General features: G+C 37.2%; 1 protein-coding gene across 1 annotated transcript in view; it reads right to left on the minus strand.

Moving 5' to 3' along the window:
- Positions 1-20,642, minus strand: part of RALYL (RALY RNA binding protein like) — a 427,107-nt gene that overhangs the window by 30,446 nt on the left and 376,019 nt on the right. The window contains exons 6-7 of the mRNA XM_054595861.1: positions 16,370-16,483; positions 1,173-1,345 (exon numbers count right to left, since the gene is read on the minus strand). Coding sequence (XP_054451836.1) covers positions 1,173-1,345; positions 16,370-16,483 — 287 coding nt within the window. The remainder of the gene's footprint in view (positions 1-1,172; positions 1,346-16,369; positions 16,484-20,642) is intronic.

Genomic DNA, 20,642 nt, shown 5'->3' on the forward strand with positions numbered 1-20,642 from the left:
CATTCTCTGAAGTTTATTTTCTTATGATCTCATGACTTTCAGTTTTCTCTGTACTGTTTGGGCTTAAAAATTATAATTTTTAATTATAAAATTATTGTGAGTGAGAGAGAGGCTTATTTTCCAGTTTGTTTTATAACTCAGTGTTCTAGCTTTGCTAACTAAATTCAGGTGACTTTACATTTGCATTTTCATCACTCATGGGAGGTAATAATGCAAAAGCACTGAAGAGCAACACAACAGAGTCAATACTGTTGTGTGGACTTGGATGTGCTGGCTTAAGTCTCCTCCTGTTCCTTGTCAGTGCCTCCAAGATGCAGGCTGCTGCCTGAGTGACCTGGTGAAGTTACAGTGAAAGTTCTTTGCTTCTCTGCTTTGTATACGAATCCTCTAAGTCACAGTGGGCATGCATACAGAAGTAAAATATTTAGAACATGATCTGATTATAATACACAATAAAATGTGCTTAAAAATGAAGAGGGAGCTAAGAGCATTTTTCTCTCTTTCTTTAAGAAATATTCATTAACATGTGCTAAATACCACAATAAGGAAAAATACCAAATAAAATTAGCTCTGAGAAATTCACAAACCAGTGAGCCAGAAAGAAGGGATATCACTAATTATAATAAAGCAGTTAAATATGATGTAATATGTATAGAATGTGGTCTAAAGAGAGGAGCAAACCCAAAGTGACCAGGACAGGTGGGGGACCTTATTCAGGGATGAACTGATGACAAGTGACAATAGTATTGAGGAGACAGGATGTGTCAACCAGTTAGACAAAAGAGTGAGTGGGGAGAGTATTAAAGGCAGAAGGAAGAGTGTGTATGTGCAGGTATAATACAGTGTATGACAGCCCACCAGGTAATCAGTATCTTTTATCCCCCATGACTGACTGCATGCTGGAAACCGTGTTTTGCAGAATCTTCCACTTGGGAGTTTAAGTATACCTAATCTCATATATAATATTTCCAATTTTTCATTTACTCTTATATTTAAGTTGGCAAAGAGGTATTGAGCACTTACTATGTGCAAAGCACTGTACTGATGTTGCCTTAAATAAATTCATAGAAGAAACTAGTCCCAAATATTTAATCTTTCTTCTAAAATGAATAAGCTGCTGACATGCTTGTGTTATTCCCAGAGGGTGTGGACACCAAATATTTTGTTCCTACCAGCTCATGACCCCCATCTTCATCGAAGTCCTCCTCTATCCCATCAGTCATCTCTTCTCCATCGGCGTCTGGCCCTCCTTCAGCAGGCTCCTCTGTAGAGTGATCTGCATTCTCTGACACACATTCATCTTGGATCAGCTCTACACTTTCTTCCAATTGCTTCTTCTGAGCTTCTGGTGGGGGGAAAAAGCAAATGACTACTACCTTGGGTTGCTCATGATCCATTTGGATAAATCATGAAAAAAAAATCAGGCTACAAGAGAGTAAACTCTGTGTACTGTAAAGGGTATATTATATTTTAGTTAAATTTATTTAGTCATATATATTATATATATCTGTTTCACATGTATGCTTAATTATTTTTTAATGGGATTAGAAAAAATGGAGATGATACTAATAGATAAAGAAGTAAAGATTTGCATAAATAATTGATCTTTCTGACTATACAGGATGGGGAAAAAGTAGGTTTAGTTTATTCTCATATGATTATTTATTAATTATTGTATTATTTTCCATACAAACAACTGTAAACATATTTTTGCCCCACCCTTGATATAGTCCTTTCTAATAAGAATGTTCTCTTTGAGGAGAAAAATACACCAAAAAAAGAGAGGAGGGAAAAAAAATAAGGTAAAACACAGAACTTGTTCATTCAAGAAAAGAGGATGAGAAAGCTCAGTGACAAGTTCAGAACTAAGTGAAACGGACAAAAACTCACTGAGAAAAAGAAATCACAAAGGCAGGTATGTTATCTCTCAGATAACATGTCTATGTGGACAATCCTTTGAAATTTTAGTCTAAATTCTGTTGGCAGATGTTGGTCACTGCAATGGCTGAAAATAAAATTCTGGTGTTAGGTGGCCTGGGTTCAACATTGAACTACCTCCTTTTCGATCTTTGTGATGTTGTGCAGTGAAATGTGAACCTTCCATGAGCCTAACTTTTCCCTTCCTTACAATTAGGATCATTACTGCATAACTTTCAGAGGTTAGAGTAGTAAATCAAAGTGCCTAGTATAGTGATTTGCAAACAATAAGTGCTCAAAACAAGGAAGCAAAGTCTTCTAAAGTGGTTATTGTAAAACTTAACCAAGATTTTTTTCTAAAATTACAAAATTATTATCCAAATTAAATAGGGAAATAGGAAGTTAAAAAAATGATTTAATCTAGAGAAGATGATCCTGTTAGATTTTTAAAAAAGGCAAATTAGGCAAAAGATATAGACCCCCAAATATCCTGAATTTAACTGCTATTGATCTGGAGCATGTTATGCTAAGTGAGGCGAGTCAGGAAGAGAAAGACAAGTACTGTGTATTACTTATGTGTGGAATCTAAAATGACAAACTTGTAAAAACAGAGAGTAAAGTGGCAGTTTCCAGGGGCTGGGGGATGGGGGAGAAGATAGTACAGATGTTGTTTAAGGTTACAAATTTGCAACTAGAAGTAAATGGGCCCTAGAGACCTAATGCACAGTATAGTGAATGTAGACAATATTTATTACAGTCATCTACCTTGCAAAGAGACTAGACCTTAATTATTCTAACCTCTAAAAAGAAAGAGAGCAGATAATAGCTAGTTGCGGGGGATAAGGGGTAGAGGATTTGAGCAAAAAAGCAAAAGGACTTATGGACATGCACAACAGTGTGGTGATTGCTGGGGGGTGGAGAGTATAAGGGGACTATAAGGGAACTAAATGGTAATGGAGAAAAATATAATCAAGATTAAATTAAAAAAAGGAAAGAATCACTGCATAATCTGATAGAGGTGTTAATGAATGATGTAACAGCAATCACATTACAATGTATAAATTTATCCAATTAATATGTACATCTTAAATTTACATGATGTTATATGTCAAATATATTTTAATAAAAAAACAAGTAAACAAACAAAATCTCCCAGAGAAAATGGCTAGGTTTCATTCATCTCGTCTCCCTTCCACATATCAATGCCCCCTACAATTGTAGACTTTTAACTTCAGCTGGCCAACCTACACACCCATGACCAGCACCCACTGAGAAAAAGCTGTGATGGGTAGACCGGTCTGAGCACTGAGAACTTTGTAATCCTCTGCTGTTAATCACACCTTTTGCTCTATCCTGTTGCCTCTGTTGCTGTTGGTCCTTTGGACTGCACAATGGTTTGGATAACCTGGTTTGGTCCTGCACTCTTGTTCTCCTAAGAGTGTTTTTTGTTCCCATCACCTGACCCCCTCATTTCTAGCCACTCTAGGTGATCATGCTGCTTGTTCAAATGCCCTGGCTCTCAAGTCCTGGGGTTGATATTTTAAGAAAGAGAGATGTGGAGGTTTGGGATTGGACAATTATTATTACATACAGTTGAACCTTGAACAACATGTGTTTGAAATGTGTAGGTCCACTTATAGGTGGATTTTTTTCCCAATAAACACAGTACTGCAAATGCACTTTATCTTTCTTATGATTTTTCTTAACATTTTTAGCTTATTTTATTGTAATAATACAATATACTTATACAATATAATTATATACTGTATATAATACATATAACATGCAAAATATATGTTAATCAACCATTTACATTATTGTAAGATTTAAGTCAACAGTAGGTTATTACTGTAGTTTAAGTTTTTTTGTAATCCTCACCCAAGGATATCTTTATTGATTTGAGAGAGAGAGAGAGAGAGAGAGAGAGAGAGAAGGAGAGAGAGAGAGAGAAGGAGAGAGAGAGAAACAGTGATGTGAGAGAGAAATAATAATCGGTTGCCTTCTGCACATACCCCACCTGGGGACCGAACCCACAATGTAGGCATGTACCCTGACTGGGGATGAAACCTGCAACCTTTTAGTGAACAGGACAATGCTCCAACTAACTGAATCACTCAGTCAGGGCTATAGTTAAGTTTTTGATGAGTCAAAAGTTACATGTGGATTTTTGACTGCGTGGTGGGTGGTGGGTGGTTTGTTCAAGGGTCAACCTGTAAATTGAAAACTGTTCCAAATCTTATAACTCTTCCCAAAGCCCAACTTTCTTAATTTTAGGTCATTGTGGAGTTTTTATTTGTTGTTGTTGTTGTTAATAACACACAAATGGACTCTTGCTTAAAGTTGATCCTATATTGGAAATTCATTTGGTCTATCATACCCAATTTTTTTCTAGTAGTTTCAGAAATATTTTTCTGAGAACCGTCATTTTTTGAAGTTGAAAGCAATGTTCCTTCTTAATTTTTTTCCTCTAGAAGAATATCTAGCCAAAGCAGCATAGCAGATTTTCAAAGAACCTATTGGGACCAGACCTTAAAGACACATAGTCCTCATTCTGCTTTGAGTATGAATTGTTTTAGTTATCTCTGGGGTTCAAGCTAATTTTTCTGATCTTACTAGCTGAATGAACTCTCTCTCTTTTTGATCAACTGAAGCTAAGATCAAATTCCCTTATAGATAGTTCTACTGTTGTCTTTTGTTTTCTGATTAATGTTGAAGTTTCTCTGAAACTTCAGCTATTGCCTTCCAAGGCTGTTGTTAAGGCAAAGCGGGTAACATAGGTGTCAGTCTTTTGTGAAATGAAAACTACAAGTCAATTTTCAAGACATATTTTGATGTGTTCTATAACCTTCATTGAATGCTATACAGACAAGGGATAATAGAAAATATTAGATAGGATATAGAATTTGAGATACATAGTTTTGTTAATTATTAGTCCTAATAACTGTATTTTTCTTCTTTAAAAGATGAACATAAAAAAATCTTTCAGAAAGTTGCTGTATGCTCAAATGAACAGAGGTAAATGTTAAACTATAAAGGCCAATAAACATGTTACCATAAAAGGCCCTAAATAGTTTTTTAGTTGAATCTATATTGATTACTTGTCTAGATAAATTGTCCATGTCAAAATAATTCACCACTATTAGTCATTAAGAATCATATATTCCAAAAACAACTTGGGCTTTGAGATGGCCCCTTAATTTCTGTTTAGACACATATAGTGTTTCAAGTTACTCCTTTTTCTTATATAAATATACAACCTACATGTAATTTCTCTGATGGCTTATTTCAAAAGCAGTGGTGTTTTAATGTAATTCATTGCAAAAAAAAATCTGTAACTTATGCTCATTCACCTATTCATTAACTTGAGAGCTAAATGCATGGAAGATGTTATCTGGTTTGAGAAAAAAACTTTAATTACAATGGTAACTGATTCATAAAAATTTAACAGAAACATGGTGAGCCTTTGCTATAGTAACATGTGGATTGGTTGACTTGTGTCATTGTCTCAATGGGAAATGCTATACTACTAAGCAAATAGGTTCCATGAATAAAATCACCCATATTTATTAAACTGCATCTTTATTAAACTGCTGGTTCAGTTTCACAGACAGGTTTGGTCCAGTAAATATCTTGTTCAACTAAAAAGAAAAATGCAACTTTTCTTTTTTATGAATAACTATCTAATTTCACTTCCACTGTAAATGAGTAACAGTTTTTAGTTTATTCTTAACTTCACAACAATCTCTTAATCTGAATAATCTTTTTCCTACTTTCACTCTTACTTTTTATTGTATAGATGTGTATGTATTTTGTGTGTCTACTAGTAAAACTTCTTTGGGGCAGAAACATTTTTATTTATCTTTGTATTCCTGGTACTTAAATCAGAGTCTTACATGCAGGTTAAATATTTGCTGACTATATTCATGAATTGTGAAACTAAAAAATAAATGTCTGAGTTTCAAGTTATTTTCATAGAGTTGAAGTGATTATTGAATCCAAAGAGAGGTTAAAAGAAACCTCCTTGTGACATTCTGCAGCACAGCCCCATGCAACTAAAGTTAAATGTGGGGTCTGAGAATTTTCTAGAAGAAAATAATAAATTATGGATTTCAACAGATAAAAAAGTTTATTATGGCTGCAAGTTAGCAAGTGCATATAAAATGATGACTGTGCAAAACTCACTATCTTTAGGCCTCGTAACATCTTCTGGGATAGGCTTGTTTATTACTTTACAGATGGAGAAATTGAAGCATACATCCATCCAGTAAGATGTCCATAGTCACACAGTTAATAAGTGCGAGAGTTAAAATTCCCACTTAAGGTTTTCTGACTCTATAGCCTGGGCTATTCTCTAATGTATCTTTAGACAAAAAGTCTAATTTGACATATCAAAAATGCTTTGGCTTACTTCTGTAATCAGACCACTTTAAAATTAAGAATGAATTAGTTGGTTTAGTTAGTGTCATTGTTGGAGCTGAACAATAATGATCAAACTGGAAGATGTGAAAGTGATAGGTGCCCTGGCCAGGTAGCTCAGCTGGTTAGAGCATCATCCTAATACACAAAAGTTGTAGGTTTGATCCCTGGTCATAACTGCATAAATAAGGGGAATAACAAATCAATGTCTTTTTCTCTCCCTCTCTTCCACACTCTCTAAAATCAATCAATCAATAAAATGAAAAAGAAACAAGAAGAGATAGGTCATACTCTGTGTAAGGGAAAATGCCTCAGGCTCTAAAAAAGCCATAAAAGGTGAGAATGTGATTTTAAATTTCAGTCTTCATGGTGGACTTTGTTTCTTTATGCACATCTCATTTCTATTTCAAAAGCTACATATGATCTGGAAAACAAGTTACAATTATCGGAATTTATGTTCAAAACATTTTTATAAAATTCTGTTTGCTGCATAGCTATTATCATTAATGTAACTCTGAAAACTGGTTGAGTTGGCAATTAAGTTTTTTGACATGATGGCTTAATTACTAGCTAAATTGTACTTAGTAGATGGTTGGAAAGAATACTGATACAAAAACAGTCACATTTATTCATTGGAGCCAAGATAGTATCCCAGAACCATTGCTTTTGCATACCAGTATCAAGTATATTTTTAAAAATTCTACAACACCTGTATGTAATCTGAATTTCACTCAATAATGCCATCTAGAAAGAAGCAACTTATTATGACTGGTATTGTTAACAAGAACATAAGTGAGCATCAGGAAATTTACATAGATTAACACATCACTTACCTAAACTCATTCCTGGAGAAAATGATTTCCAAGTTGTGCGCACAAAGTGCCCTGGATTGTTGAGGTCACCACAAATTCAATATAAATTCAATATAAACAATTTAAAAATTACTGAGATATTGTTTTAACTTAAAGGGCTAATTTCCCCCATTTTAATAAATTTTATAAGGTCCTTTCCAAATTTTGTGCAACTGGTAAATTTGAGACTAGGTCTCTAGTAGTACATGAGCCTGTTCTGTTTGGTTCCTAAGTCTGGACCTCCAAAGTGTTATTAGTGCAAATCTGTCTTCCAAGAGGAAGGTAAATTAGGGAACAAAGGAGCAGCAAGCAGTGGAAACACTTGATGATGACTGGGGGGTGAAAATATCCTAACTGACTTGTGGTGATAGTTACACTACTTGGTAAAATTACTAAGTCACTGAATTGTACTCTTGAAAGTTCTGTAAAACAGAGCCCAATAAAGTTGAAGAAAAAAATGCAACAGTCAGCAAAAGTTGATGAGTGTTTGAGTACTGGCAGTCACTTTGGGAAAAACAGAGAGTGCCGTAAATGGACACCAAAGGTAAGATGCTGTAACACTGGCTATAGAAGAAATTGAAGCATTGAGGCTGGCAATTTGATAGGCAGGGTTTATGTCATTTTGCAATGACAGAAGAAGGACACAGACAAAACTATATTTAAATGAGAAAATAAGAAAAAATAATCCAATTTTGAAAGACTATTAATGAGTTATTCCCAAGGGCCTTAATGGTTCCCTCAGCTTGACTAAACTTTACATGGTTTCCTTCCTGACAATAAATCCTGATATCCCTTTTCTTAGGTAGATAGACTTTGATCCTCGAACAACTGAAAGAAGGACAACAACAAATTTAAAAACAAAAAATAACCAGCCTGCCAGAAAATCGATCTGTATGGAAGTCCAACAACCAAGGAGTTAGAGAAGAAACATTCATCCAGACTGGTAAGAGGGGCAGAGACTGGCAGCCAGGGTGGAGAGGCTGTACAGCAAGGCTATGGCTGGCAGATCCCGTGGTCCCACATTTGCATGTGGATGAACCAGAGGAACAGCTCGGGAGTGAGACAGACCACCCAGTCCTGGGTTCCAGTGCAAGAAAAGAAAGCTTCAAAACCCCTGGAGGTAAAAACCTGCGGGGGCTGCGGGGCAGGAGAAACTCCCAGCCTCACAGGAGAGTCCGTTGGAGAGGACCATGAGGTCCTAGAATGTACACAGACCCACCCACCTGGGAATCAGCACAAGAAGGGCCCAATTTGCTCGTGGGTAGTGGGGGAAGTGACTGAAAGCCGGCCAAGAGCCAAGCAAGCAGCATTGTTCCCTCTCAGACCCCTCACCCACAGACAAAGTCACAACTCAGTGACCTGTGTTGCCCTGCCCTGGCGAATACCTAAGGCTCCTCCCCTTCCAACATCACGGGCATGCCGAGATAAAGAAATATGGCCCAAATGAAAGAAGAGATCAAAGCTCCAAAAATAGAACTAAGCGATGAACAGGTAGCCAACTTATCAGGTGCACAGTTCAAAACACTGGTAATCTGGATGCCCACTGAATTGGTTGAGTTTGGTCACAAAATAGAGGAAAAAGCGAAGGCTGTGCAAAGTGAAACAAAGAAAAATATACAGGGAACCAACAGTAAAGGGAAGGAAACCAGGACTCATATCAACAATTTGAAGCAGAAGGAAGAGATAAACATTCAACCGAAAAAAGAATGAAGAAACAAGAATTCAAAAAAATGAGGAGAGGCTTAAGAATCTCTGGGACAACTTTAAATGATCCAACATCCAAATCACAGGGGTGCCAGAAGGAGAAGAGGAAGAGCAAGAGATTAAGAATTTATCTGAAAAAATAATGAAGGAGAACTTTCCCAATCTGGCCAAGGAAATAGACTTCCAGGAGATCCAGGAAGCTCAGAGAGTCCCAGAGAAGTTGGGCCCAAGGACACACACCAAAGCACATCATGACTACATTACCCAAGAATAAAGATAAGGAGGGAATCTTAAAAGCAGCAAGAGAAAAGGAGACAGTTACCTACAAAGGGGTTCGGATAAGACTCTCAGCTGATTTCTCGAAAGAAACCTTGCAGGCAAGAAGGGACTGGCAAGAAGTTCTCAAAGTCATGAAAAGCAAGGACCTACCTCCAAGATTCCAGCAAAGCTATCATTTAGAATGGAAGGGAAGATAAAGTGCTTCCCGGATAAGGTCAAGTTAAAGGAGTTCATCATCACCAAGCCCTTATTGCATGAAATGTTAAAGGGCCTTATCTAAGAAAAAGAAGAAGATCAAACACTATGAACAGTAAAACAGAGGGGAGGGGGAGGAGGAAGAATGGGGGAAAAGGTACAGAGAAGAATCAGCATAAATAGTAGGTACAAAGTGGCAGGGGGAGGTTAAGAATAGTATAGGAAATGGAAAAGCCAAAGAACTTATATGTATAACCCATGGACATGAACTAAGGGAGGAGGAATACTGAGGGGTGGGGCAGTGCAGGGTGGACGGGAATAAATGGGAGAAAAATAAATGGGACAACTGAAATAACATAATCAATAAAATATATATTTAAAAGAAAAACAACACTCTTCTGTTCCTACCTGCTCACAATTTTCAGCTTCTTAAAGTCTTTCCACTCAGCTGATTTTTAAAAAATATATGCTCTCATAATTCTACATAACATGTTCTTGTTGCTAATTGGTTTTTTTTTTCATTTTGACCTGAGGATATTTTTTTCTTTGCTTTTTAAGAAACAGAAAAAGGGAGAGAGGGAGAGAAAGAAACCTGGACGTGAGAGAGAAACACCAATTGGTTGCTTTCTGTATGCACAAGACCTGGGCTCATACACACCTGTTCTTGGGATCAAACTTACAACCTAGGTATGTGTCTTGACTGGCAATTGAACCTGCAACCTTTTGGGAACAGGATGACACTCCAACCAATTGAGCCACACTGGCTAGGGCCATATTGCTACTTCTTGGTCAGTTCTGTGCACTATCTGTTGACATTATACTTAGGAAGCTGAGGATTCATTTTTCAGTCACACAATTCCAACTCACTTGCCTTCTATTTCCCACTTCTGTTTTCTTCTATATTTTCTGGGAGAATTTCTCCAATTTATCTTCTAATCCTGTGTTGAGTTATTTATTAGTGCCATCCTATGTCAATTTCTGAAAAGCTCTTTTATCAGTCCTCTGAACACTCAGTTTATACTTCACATATTTATTTCATAAATGCGATCTCTTCTTTTTCCCTCAGAGGGTATTAATCAGGTGGGTTTTTATTTTTATTTATTTATTTATTTTTTTAAATTTTATTTTATTTTTTCAAATACATTTGTCTCTGCCTCCCCCCCACCACTTTCCCTTGCCCCCTCCCTCCTTCCCTCCCTCAGCTCTTCCCCTTTGGTTTTGTCCATGAGTCCTTGCTATATGTTCCTTAATTTTCCCCTTCCCTTCCTTGTCCCCGCCGCCCCTCCCTCCTTCCCTCTTGTCTCTGTTGATTTCTTTTCCTTTCAGTGTTGCTGGTCTTATTTTCCTTGCATCTTTGTATTGTTGGTTAGTTTCCCCTTATAGGTGAGATTATATGGTATTTGTCTTTCGCCCCCTGGCTTATTTCACTTAGCATGATGCTCTCCAGTTCCATCCATGTTGTTGCGAAGGTTAGTAGTTCTTTTTTTCTTTCTGCTGCGTAGTATTCCATTGTGTGAATGTATCATAATTTTTTGATCCAATCATCTACGGATGGGCATTTAGGTTGCTTCCAACACTTGGCTATTGTAAATTGTGCTGCTATGAACATTGGGGTGCATAGGTTCTTTTGTATTGGCGTTTTGGTGTTCTCAGGGTATAGTCCCAGCAGGGGAACCCCTGGATCAAAAGGCAGTTCCATTTTCAGCTTATTGAGGAAATTCCACACTGCTTTCCACAGTGGCTGCACCAGTCTGCATTCCCACCAACAGTGTACTAGGGTTCCCTTTTGTCCACAGCCTCGCCAGCACCTGTTGTTGGTGGATCTGCTTATGATGGCCATTCTGACCAGTGTGAGGTGGTACCTCATGGTGGTTTTGATCTGCATTTCTCTGATGGTTAGTGATGCTGAGCATCCTTTCAAATATCTCTGGGCCCTCTGTATCTCCTCCTTGGAAAAGCATCTGCCCAGGTCCTTTGCCCATTTTTTTGATTGGATTGTTTGTCTTCTTGGAGTGGAGTCGAGTGAGTTCTTTATATATCTTGGAGATCAAACCTCTATCTGATGTATCATTAGCGAATATATTTTCCCATACGGTTGGCTCCTTTTTCATTTTGCTGTTGTTTTCTTTTGCCGTGCAGAAGCTTCTGATTTTGATGAAGTCCCACTTGTTTATTCTTTTCTTTATGTTCCTTGATTTAGGAGACATATCAGTGAAAAAATTGCTGTGTGGGATATCTGAGAGTTTCCTGCCAATGTTCTCCTCTAGGACTTTTATGGTGTTGCGACTTAAAAAAAAATCTTCCTGTACAATCTTGGTTTCTTCCAATCTATTTATTTATTTTTTGGTATTGCTTTTATGTTATACCTTTCTTCCTGCCTGATGATGCTGGTTGGTTCATGGTAACAGAGGGTTATGAGAGTATCAACAAGCAGGGTTGTAAGCATGGGTGATCTGGTTAACCATTTCCTTGGGTGGCACCCATGTCAGTATCTTTAAATCTTTTCTCTTAGGCTGCTTATATTTCCAGTTAAGACCTCTTCTAGTGCCTTCCCAGAGTCTGGCTCATTAAGGGGAGAGAACACTTGGAATTTCTACAGTAATGGTATAAACTCTCCCTTCTCTCTCTCTTTTCAAATATTCTCCAATTTGTCTGCCAGCCCTGAGATCTCCCATTTTAGCTTTTTTAGAAGATACTTCTCCAGCCTTCTACTGGATCAGGAAGCATTGGTAGGACAATACTAGAATCTGTTTCCTCAACAGACTTTCTGCCATTTTTGCTCTCTGTTCTTGAGGAATATGATGCCTTCAATGCTGAGATTTTGGGGAGTTCAGTGACTAAGATAGGACATGGATTTTTCAGATTTGCTAAATCAGATCCGCTTCCCCATCTGTTGTCTGGCTTCTGCAGCTTTGTGTCCATCCTCCTTAAGATGAGGGGTTTTCATTTAAAAAATCCCATCATAATTTTAATGCAGTAGCAGAAGGTAGAAGAGCTCAATATACGTGTTTACTCCAACATCTGTAACCAGAAGCATCAGCAGTTGATCCAACGTGTAAATGGTAGTAAGGTATCAGAACAGAAAAATAGTTGCATTATAGGCAGCATGAGGTCACACTGGAGTGGTGTCTTCCCCTCTGAGAGCAAACTGTGATTGGAAAACTACAGAATGGCCAGAGAAGAGAGATGACAATGGTTCAAGATGCAAAATACAATTACTGAGAAGCAACTGAAGGAATTACTGAGATTTATCTGGAGAAAAGAAGACTCTGTAAGCAAAATTTGAATGCAGCTAAGTTGACAATCTGTGGACCAATTAATTATACTGACTCTCTGTTCAAAGGTTTAGGAAGGGTAAGGATGTTATAGCTATTTTTAAATGTTTAATTGGCTGTTGTATTTACAATAGATTAGACATTAAGGTTCGTGTCCAGGGACATGAAAATGATAATTGAAACAAGAGAAATAAAAATACCTTTGGCTCAGGAAAGAACCTTCCCTGGGAGTCTGAGACATAAGTATAACGAGGGACCAAGTAAATGACATCAATGCGTTCACTGGAGGCATAAAGACATTAGCAAACTGAAAAGTCATGCCATGTGTAAAGTAAGTAGCAATACCGAAAGTCCAATGTTTCTAAAGAAGTCATATATTTCAACATTTATTTATAATATTCTATTCTTGGACATGGATGTACTTGGAAAAAAATTTGTATCTTTTACTAAGCATATAGCAGGGTGAACTTATGCAATGGGACTCCGTGACTTCTCTAATGATTAGGTCTAACATTATCATTAACATTATCTATTACCATTGGAATTGTCCAAGACAGACTGGGCATGTATTAGCCATACCTCTAAGAACAAAATGGAACTAATTAATGTCTAATTGTCTTTTCACAGCAAAGATTGTATGCCTGAAATGTGATTTTTCAAAAAATGTGGTCACCCACAGAGTAATTAATTGTGCCCATTGTACAATATTTGGTCTTTAGTTTTCCTTTTCTCTCCTTTCACTCTTTTGGGTCATTTAACATCACTGTGTAAACCAGGAAAGTGTGGCAACTTACATGTGGTTCTTTACAAAAAATCACCTAGCTACAATTATAAGGTAAACTGATGTTAAGTGTTATTTGTATTTGTTGTCAATAAATAGTCACTATATTCCAAAATTGTTATTTGAATTATCCAATGGAAAAAAATAACACAAGCATTGTAGATTCACACTAATTATAATTTAACAGTTGGGAATACATTTGACACCATATTCCATTCTTCTAGGTTACACAGGAAGACCTTGAGACCTCAAGAGAAGTCAAAGTCTTGCTCAGCCATATCTGAGACATAGTAGATGGTTTGGAGAGAGTTAAAAAAAAGAGAAGACATGACCTTTTTCTTGGGAAGTTTCCAATCCCAAAGGAAGAAACTGAATACCACACTAGTATCTACTAGAAGCAGTTTAAGGTACAGAGAATCCAAAATGTTGATATTTCATTACAGTTACTCCTGTTAACTTAGGAATTCATTTCCAATAAAACAGAAGAAAAAGGAGCACTAAAAAACTTGAACTCCAGGAAAGGTCTGTGTTGAGTGGCTTACCCCACCATCTCCTTCCTGCAACTTCTTCTATTCTGGAAACTTTTATCATCCAATAACTAAGAGTAAATTGGGAATGAGAGATGAATGGAACAGTAATAATAAAAGTCTAAGTTACTTACCAGATAATTATGTTGCAACCAAATAAGTATGAAAATGAGTGCCCCTTAAATTTAATAGGGGGATATTGAGTCTTTTTAAGAATTTTACTGTATTTCTCTCCAGTTTCTATAATGTAGGGTTCACTCTTTTTCATACAACTCTAATTTATTTTTATAAAAAAATATAGAAAATGGTGATCTTAACTCCATAAATATGAGATACTGTTCAGGAGGCAATTATTAAGAGAAAGAATTACCAATTAAATAATTCCACTTTCTTCCTAACATGTGACAGGACAAATCCTTTCATTTAAAGAAATGACTGTCTCATGATCAGGAAAGTTTGAAAACATATGAAAATAAGGTGACAGACTCTTGTGAAAAGGAAATGCAAACTTTGAATTTCATTGTTGCATTTACAGAAGATCTCCCAAAAAGAGAGGCGGATGATATTATTCATTGCAGGAAACCAGATGGCCTAATATGATGGACCAAAGTATCCATTTTCTCTTTGAGGTGATTTATATTTAAATGAGTTCTCCACAATCTTTTAAAGTGAAGTGACAATTGCTTATCAAAGTCCTTTGCTCTAGGTGTTGTTTTATAAAATAATGAATTTCACAGAAGTTCCTCAAAGGAAAATATTGATTCAAGCAATGTCACAGGATATTTTGGTTCCAGAAATGCTTTACAAACTTCCTAAAGCCTATGTTTCTCTAGTAAGAAGTATAGGCAGTGTATCTTCACTTGCTAGAAAATATATTTAAAATAAAAATTTTTAATAAACATGATTCTATTTCCTCTCTAATTTTCATCCATATGAACTCAAAGCGTGTCAGAGAGACTCTGCCATGTGCTACGCAGACGAGTGACAGAAATCTGGCAGGAAAAGCTCATTTGTCTGGATATGTCTGTGTTACCACCAATCCCAGGTCTCTCCCACTGGAGCCTTTACACGTTATGTGATTGCGGGACAGAACTTCCATAGACTGCCTTGTCATTTCTCACAGTGCGAGGCACAGTCACATGTGAGTGAGCCTCAAGCAGTAGCAGGAGGCATTTGAACCCAAGTTTATTCACCCATAGGCCCCATGTGCCCAATCACAGATGATCAGCTTCATTTTCACTCCTCGACACAGTCAATAGAAGGTGGGCTTCTCTGTGCCAGAGCTCAAGGCCCACATCCCAGCAGGTTCTCCCTAGGGAGGACTTCCCAGGCAACCACCTGGGAATGGAATCCTGGGACAAGGTCCTGGTGGCACCTGAGATTGAAACTACAAATGGGAAAGGACAGTGGACTCACCCACAAGACCTGGGCTGGAGGCCAGGTCTATCATTAACTGTTTTTTGAAGCTTCGTTTTCTTTTGGGGGAAGTAAGGAGGCTAGATTGCAACAATGGCTTTCAAAACTGTATTTTTTTTTTTAAGTGAAACTTTTTTTTTTTGCAAACAGAGTTGTATTTGAATCCCAATGGATAAAATAGGTGGAGGTGATGCCACCCAGCTGGGAGCAAAGGCTGGATTGGAGGGAGACAAGTTCATCCACCCCCTGAGCCCTCTAACCTCATCTCATCTCTAAGAAGCCTCAGAGGATCTAAGGCTGCACAACAAAATGTCATCCTGGGCACTGAGTCTCCTCCAGGTTATCCCAGTTCTCATATTCTGTGATTCTAAACAATATCTGTAGCCACAGAAAAAGGGCATTAGAATTATATGAGAAGGCAACTAGGAACTATGGTCAGGGCTCATAATTCAGAGGGGAAATGACATGATGTGTTGAAGCATGTAGTCAATGACTTGGCTGGGGGTGGCCAGAGACACAGGGACATTGTGGGTGGTGAGATTCTAAAGTGGGACCTAAAAATTTGCAGGGTTGCAGTGACACAGGAGTTGGGCTTCATAATCATGGTTGTGAAATCTGTTAAATTTTGCTGCAGTTAGTTTAATGACATAGAATTTTATTTTTAGCCCGATATCATTATTCTATTAATTAATTGACCTTTTTTTCTTAAAGGTTATTTGATATTGAGATATAAACTTCCAGTTAAGATCCAACTATTATTTATTAGCATCAGCATACTTTTTTACTTTTCCTTTTGTTAATATATAAATTTTAAACAAATTGGCACATATTCTCTGTAAAGTGAAAGATCATATCCCATTGTTGCAACTCAAGGCTAACAGACTTTATGGTAGATCTGTCTTAAACTCTATGAAGTCCTGGCAGTGCCTCTGGCCCTGCCTGTCTCTATGCTTGACAATGTCTCTGGTTTCATTCTGATACATCAGTGGTTATACCTTGTTTACTTACCTGCCTCTGCCTTCTGCTGCTTTTCAATCTTCTCCAGGCGCCCTAGCAAGGAGTCAATTTTAGTTTTGATCTGCATTAATTCTTTCTTGATTGTCTGTAACTCATCTGATTTCACTGGAAAGGGGAAAAGGGACAGAAAGCAAGAGAAAGTCAAAGGTACCACACTTAGCACAAACCTCTCAGTCACCCTATGTTTTCTCTAGAGGGTGTCAAACCACAGGTGGTACTTATCAAGTCTTATCAGGTCTTCATCACCTTCAGCTTATTCTAGAATACCAATAACTTGACTACAGTGTTTCTCCATGGTGTAAGCACCAAAGTTTATGCAAAGAGACAGAGGGATCTAGAAATATAATTTTAAAGATTTTATTTATTTATTTATTTTAGAGAGAGGAGAAGGGAGGGAGAAAGAAAGAGAGAGAAACATCCATGTATGAATATCGATGTGTCTTTGCCTCTGGCATGCCCACAACTGGGGACCCAGCCCACACCTCAGACATGTGCTCTGAGTGGGAATAAAACTGGCACACTTTTGGTTCTCAGGCCAGCACTCAATCCACTGAGCCAAGGTGGGATCTAGAAATATTTTATTATATAACTATACTAAATTCAATTTTGGCCAATAGTGGAGTAACTAAGATGGGCTCAGATTGAGGGAAGATTAAAGCATGATGGGTGTCTTAGTGCTTTTAGCACCATACTGTAACATATATTTTAGCAGTCAGTGATATTTTTAATCAAGTTCTTTGCTGATTGGTTGAAATCAGGATACCATATTTGTCTTCTAAAATGTGTTAGATGCTAGAGAAATTTCTCTAACTCACACTACTCTTGCTAGTTGATCTCTTAAAAACAAACAAACAAACATACAAAAAAAACCAAGGCAGTGGGTTTTGCCTGTGTCTCTTTAGGCTCTGATGCTACAGGGAAAAGAAATTCACTGAAGTTCCCATTAATATTTTTACAGTAATGGTTCTCATTCCAGGTTTTTGCTGTTTACTATGGTTTTAAAGATAAAAAAAAAAAAAGAGAGAGACTTACAGAAGATTGACAACTTTTTATTTTGCCAGGTAAGGATGTAAAACAACAACAATCACAACAAACATCCGATTATCAACTATAATTTTAAAGAAAAGAGCTTAAGAAAAGGAATATCTCATATTTACTGAACATTCCTTTAAATGAAAAGTGTTAATGTTTATGAAAAATTTACTGCACCGTCCTTATTTTCTCATTTTGATGAGAACCTTTGGAAATGTTGTCATGAACTCACAATAACTTGAGCCTAAAGATTTTAAAGTTACACCTTTCCAAGAGCACTCATTGGGTGGGCTTTTGGATGTCTGTGTCTCAGAGGAGAGCTATGTGCAAGGTCTGGAGCACAGATCTTGATGTCAGCAACTATTCTTCTCGGTCATTTTTCCTTTCAAGTTTATAATGATCTCAGCTTGTATATTCCCCATAAGTTTTGGAAGAAACTGACTGCTTAGCTTGATTCTTTAGTCTTCAGGAAATTTATTATAAATAACAAAAACTAAATGCAACTTGTGTTTGCTTTAGATAGAGCTATTTTTCAACTAAGATGCATCATACAGTATACATGATAAATTATTCATTAACATAAACTAATTGCTCAAAGGAAGAACAGTTTTTTTAATATAAAAATAAAACACCCTTTTCCATTATAAAATAACAAATTTTTCATGAAAAACAATTATACTTGTAAAATAGTTTGCAAGATAAAAACTGCAAGAATCAGGGGCCCCATGGAATGTTCCTATTCTAGAGAACCCAACCAATAAAAGAACACAGATTAAAGTAGAGAGTTGCTCCTTAGGTCAATTTTGTCAGACATAAAAATACCATTTTTTATTATTAATTTATTTATTTTTCCAAATACATTTGTCTCTGCCTTCCCCCAACCACTTTCCCCTGTTCCCCTCCCCCATTTCCTTCCCTCAATCCTTCCCCACTTTGGCTTTGTCCAGAGTCCTTGCTATATGTTCCTTGACTTGACCCTTCCCTTCCTTTCCCTCCACCCATCTCCCTGTCCTTCTCTCTCGTCTCTGTTGGTTTCTTTTCCTTTCAGTGTTGCTGGTCTTGTTTTCCTTGCATCTTTTTGTTTTGTTGGTTAGGTTCTGCTTATAGGTGAGATCATATGGTATTTGTCTTTCGCCCTCTGGCTTATTTTGCTTAGCATAATGCTCTCCAGTTCCATCCATGCTATTGCGAAGGTTAGTAGTTCTTTTTTTCTTTCTGCTGCGTAGTATTCCATTGTGTGAATGTATCATAATTTTTTGATCCAATCATCTACGGATGGGCATTTAGGTTGCTTCCAACACTTGGCTATTGTAAATTGTGCTGCTATGAACATTGAGGTGCATAGGTTCTTTTGAATTGGCATTTTGGGATTCTTAAGGTATAGTCCCAGCAGGGGAACCCCTGGATCAAAGGCAGTTCCATTTTCAGCTTTTTGAGGAAATTCCACACTGCTTTCCACAGTGGCTGCACCAGTCTGCATTCCCACCAACAGTGGACTAGGGTTCCCTTTTCTCCACAGCCTCACCAGGACCTGCTGTTTGTTGATCTGTTTATGACGGCCATTCTGACTGGTGTGAGGTGGTACCTCATCGTGGTTTTGATCTGCATTTCTCTGATGGCTAGTGATGCTGAGTATCCTTTCAAATATCTCTGGGCCCTCTGTATCTCCTCTTTGGAAAAGCATCTGCCCAGGTCCTTTGCCCATTTTTTGATTGTTGACTTGCAGCTAAATTTGAAAAACATCATCTGTCACAATTTCACACTGATTCTGCTTTGAAGAATAATTTTCATTCCTTTTGATGAGAACATATCATGCAGTTTTACTTGAACCTATCAAATTAAATAGAAGATGTTTTATCTTATGACATTAGCTTTCAGTGCAGGATAAATGGGGCTGTGGCTGGAAAGTAACAGGATAGATTTCTTAGTAAGTGGAGCCACTCCTCAGCCTAGGACTAATTTTAGTTTATCTCCTTAAAAAAACATGAACAAATAAACAATACATGCACAGTTTCATAGAAACTATATTAAAAAACCAACCAGAAATCTGGATTCATTAAGTAGGAACTTCTAAGTAGGCAGGGAGTTAAGGTTTCCTTTGTACAGACTCATGTCTAACACTGTAGGAACATCTTTGATCAATGTTAGATCAATATAAAGTTGAAGTCTAATGAGTTAATACTCTTTGCGCTTAGAGACAACAAGGATGTAACCATACAGGTTCTGTCTCTCTGTCCTGGCCCCTACCATGGCATGTTAAATTGGTCTGCAGCCCTGTGTATGTTGCCTGGCCCCTCTCTTGGAATGATTAGCGGCAAGTTCTCAAATAGCCTTGAAGATTCTGCTCTTGTGCCTGGATTCACAAGGGATCCCTAGGATGAACCATCTCTGTGTCTATGTGTTTTCTCTATAGCTCTTTTCTGCCTTTTCTTCTACCTTTTTTGACTCCTGTTAAGTCTTTTTCTACTGCTTGATGGATGACGGTATTTCCCCTTTGGCTTTCACCTACTCCATCAAAATGACACACTTCTAAGATTAGAATTTTAAAAATATTTGAAACTTTGATTTTTGATATTAAAAAAACACAAAAACAAAAGTTAGTGTTAAATTAAGATGATCCTTAGATCTAAAGTATCCCTGTCCATTTTTTCTTTTTTCATGTGTGTGCGTGCATTTTAATTGTACTCTTCATTGGGCTCCTGCTTTCTATCTGCCTGGCCTCTTTTATGGGGCTTTCAAATAATATGTACACATCACAAGCCTTTCCTGCTGAAAATTCCAAGTGTCCCTATTTTTATAGAAGAAATATCAGAAACACTCACACATGCACAAATCCAACTCTTTAAACTGGTATTCAGAGTCTTCTCTAAAGGATAATCCCAGGCATGTATTCCATTTCTTTTCAAAGCAAACTCTTCACTTGAACAGGAAAGTTAGTGCTAATCAATTAATGTGTGGAAACTGGTAGACTTTAATATACCTCTATGTTCCTTGGGGAGTCACTTGTGACAGCTCATATTTTGGTTCATCATCTATAACTTCCATTCTTGTAGAAATTTACTAAGATAATGCACATCAAGCACTTAGCACCATGCCCACAACATCATCAGTCCTAATAAATGGTAGAAATAGAAGACATTTTTTAATTATTATTTTTATTATTTACATGCTTATCCCAGTGAAAACTCACACTATACCATGACTACATCTGCTAAAATCCTATACACTTTCC

This window comes from Pteronotus mesoamericanus, unplaced genomic scaffold (assembly GCF_021234165.1).
Source record: "Pteronotus mesoamericanus isolate MK-2021 breed Mesoamerican mustached bat unplaced genomic scaffold, CSHL_Meso_final scaffold_54, whole genome shotgun sequence".
In the NCBI taxonomy this organism is placed as follows: Eukaryota; Metazoa; Chordata; class Mammalia; order Chiroptera; family Mormoopidae; genus Pteronotus; species Pteronotus mesoamericanus.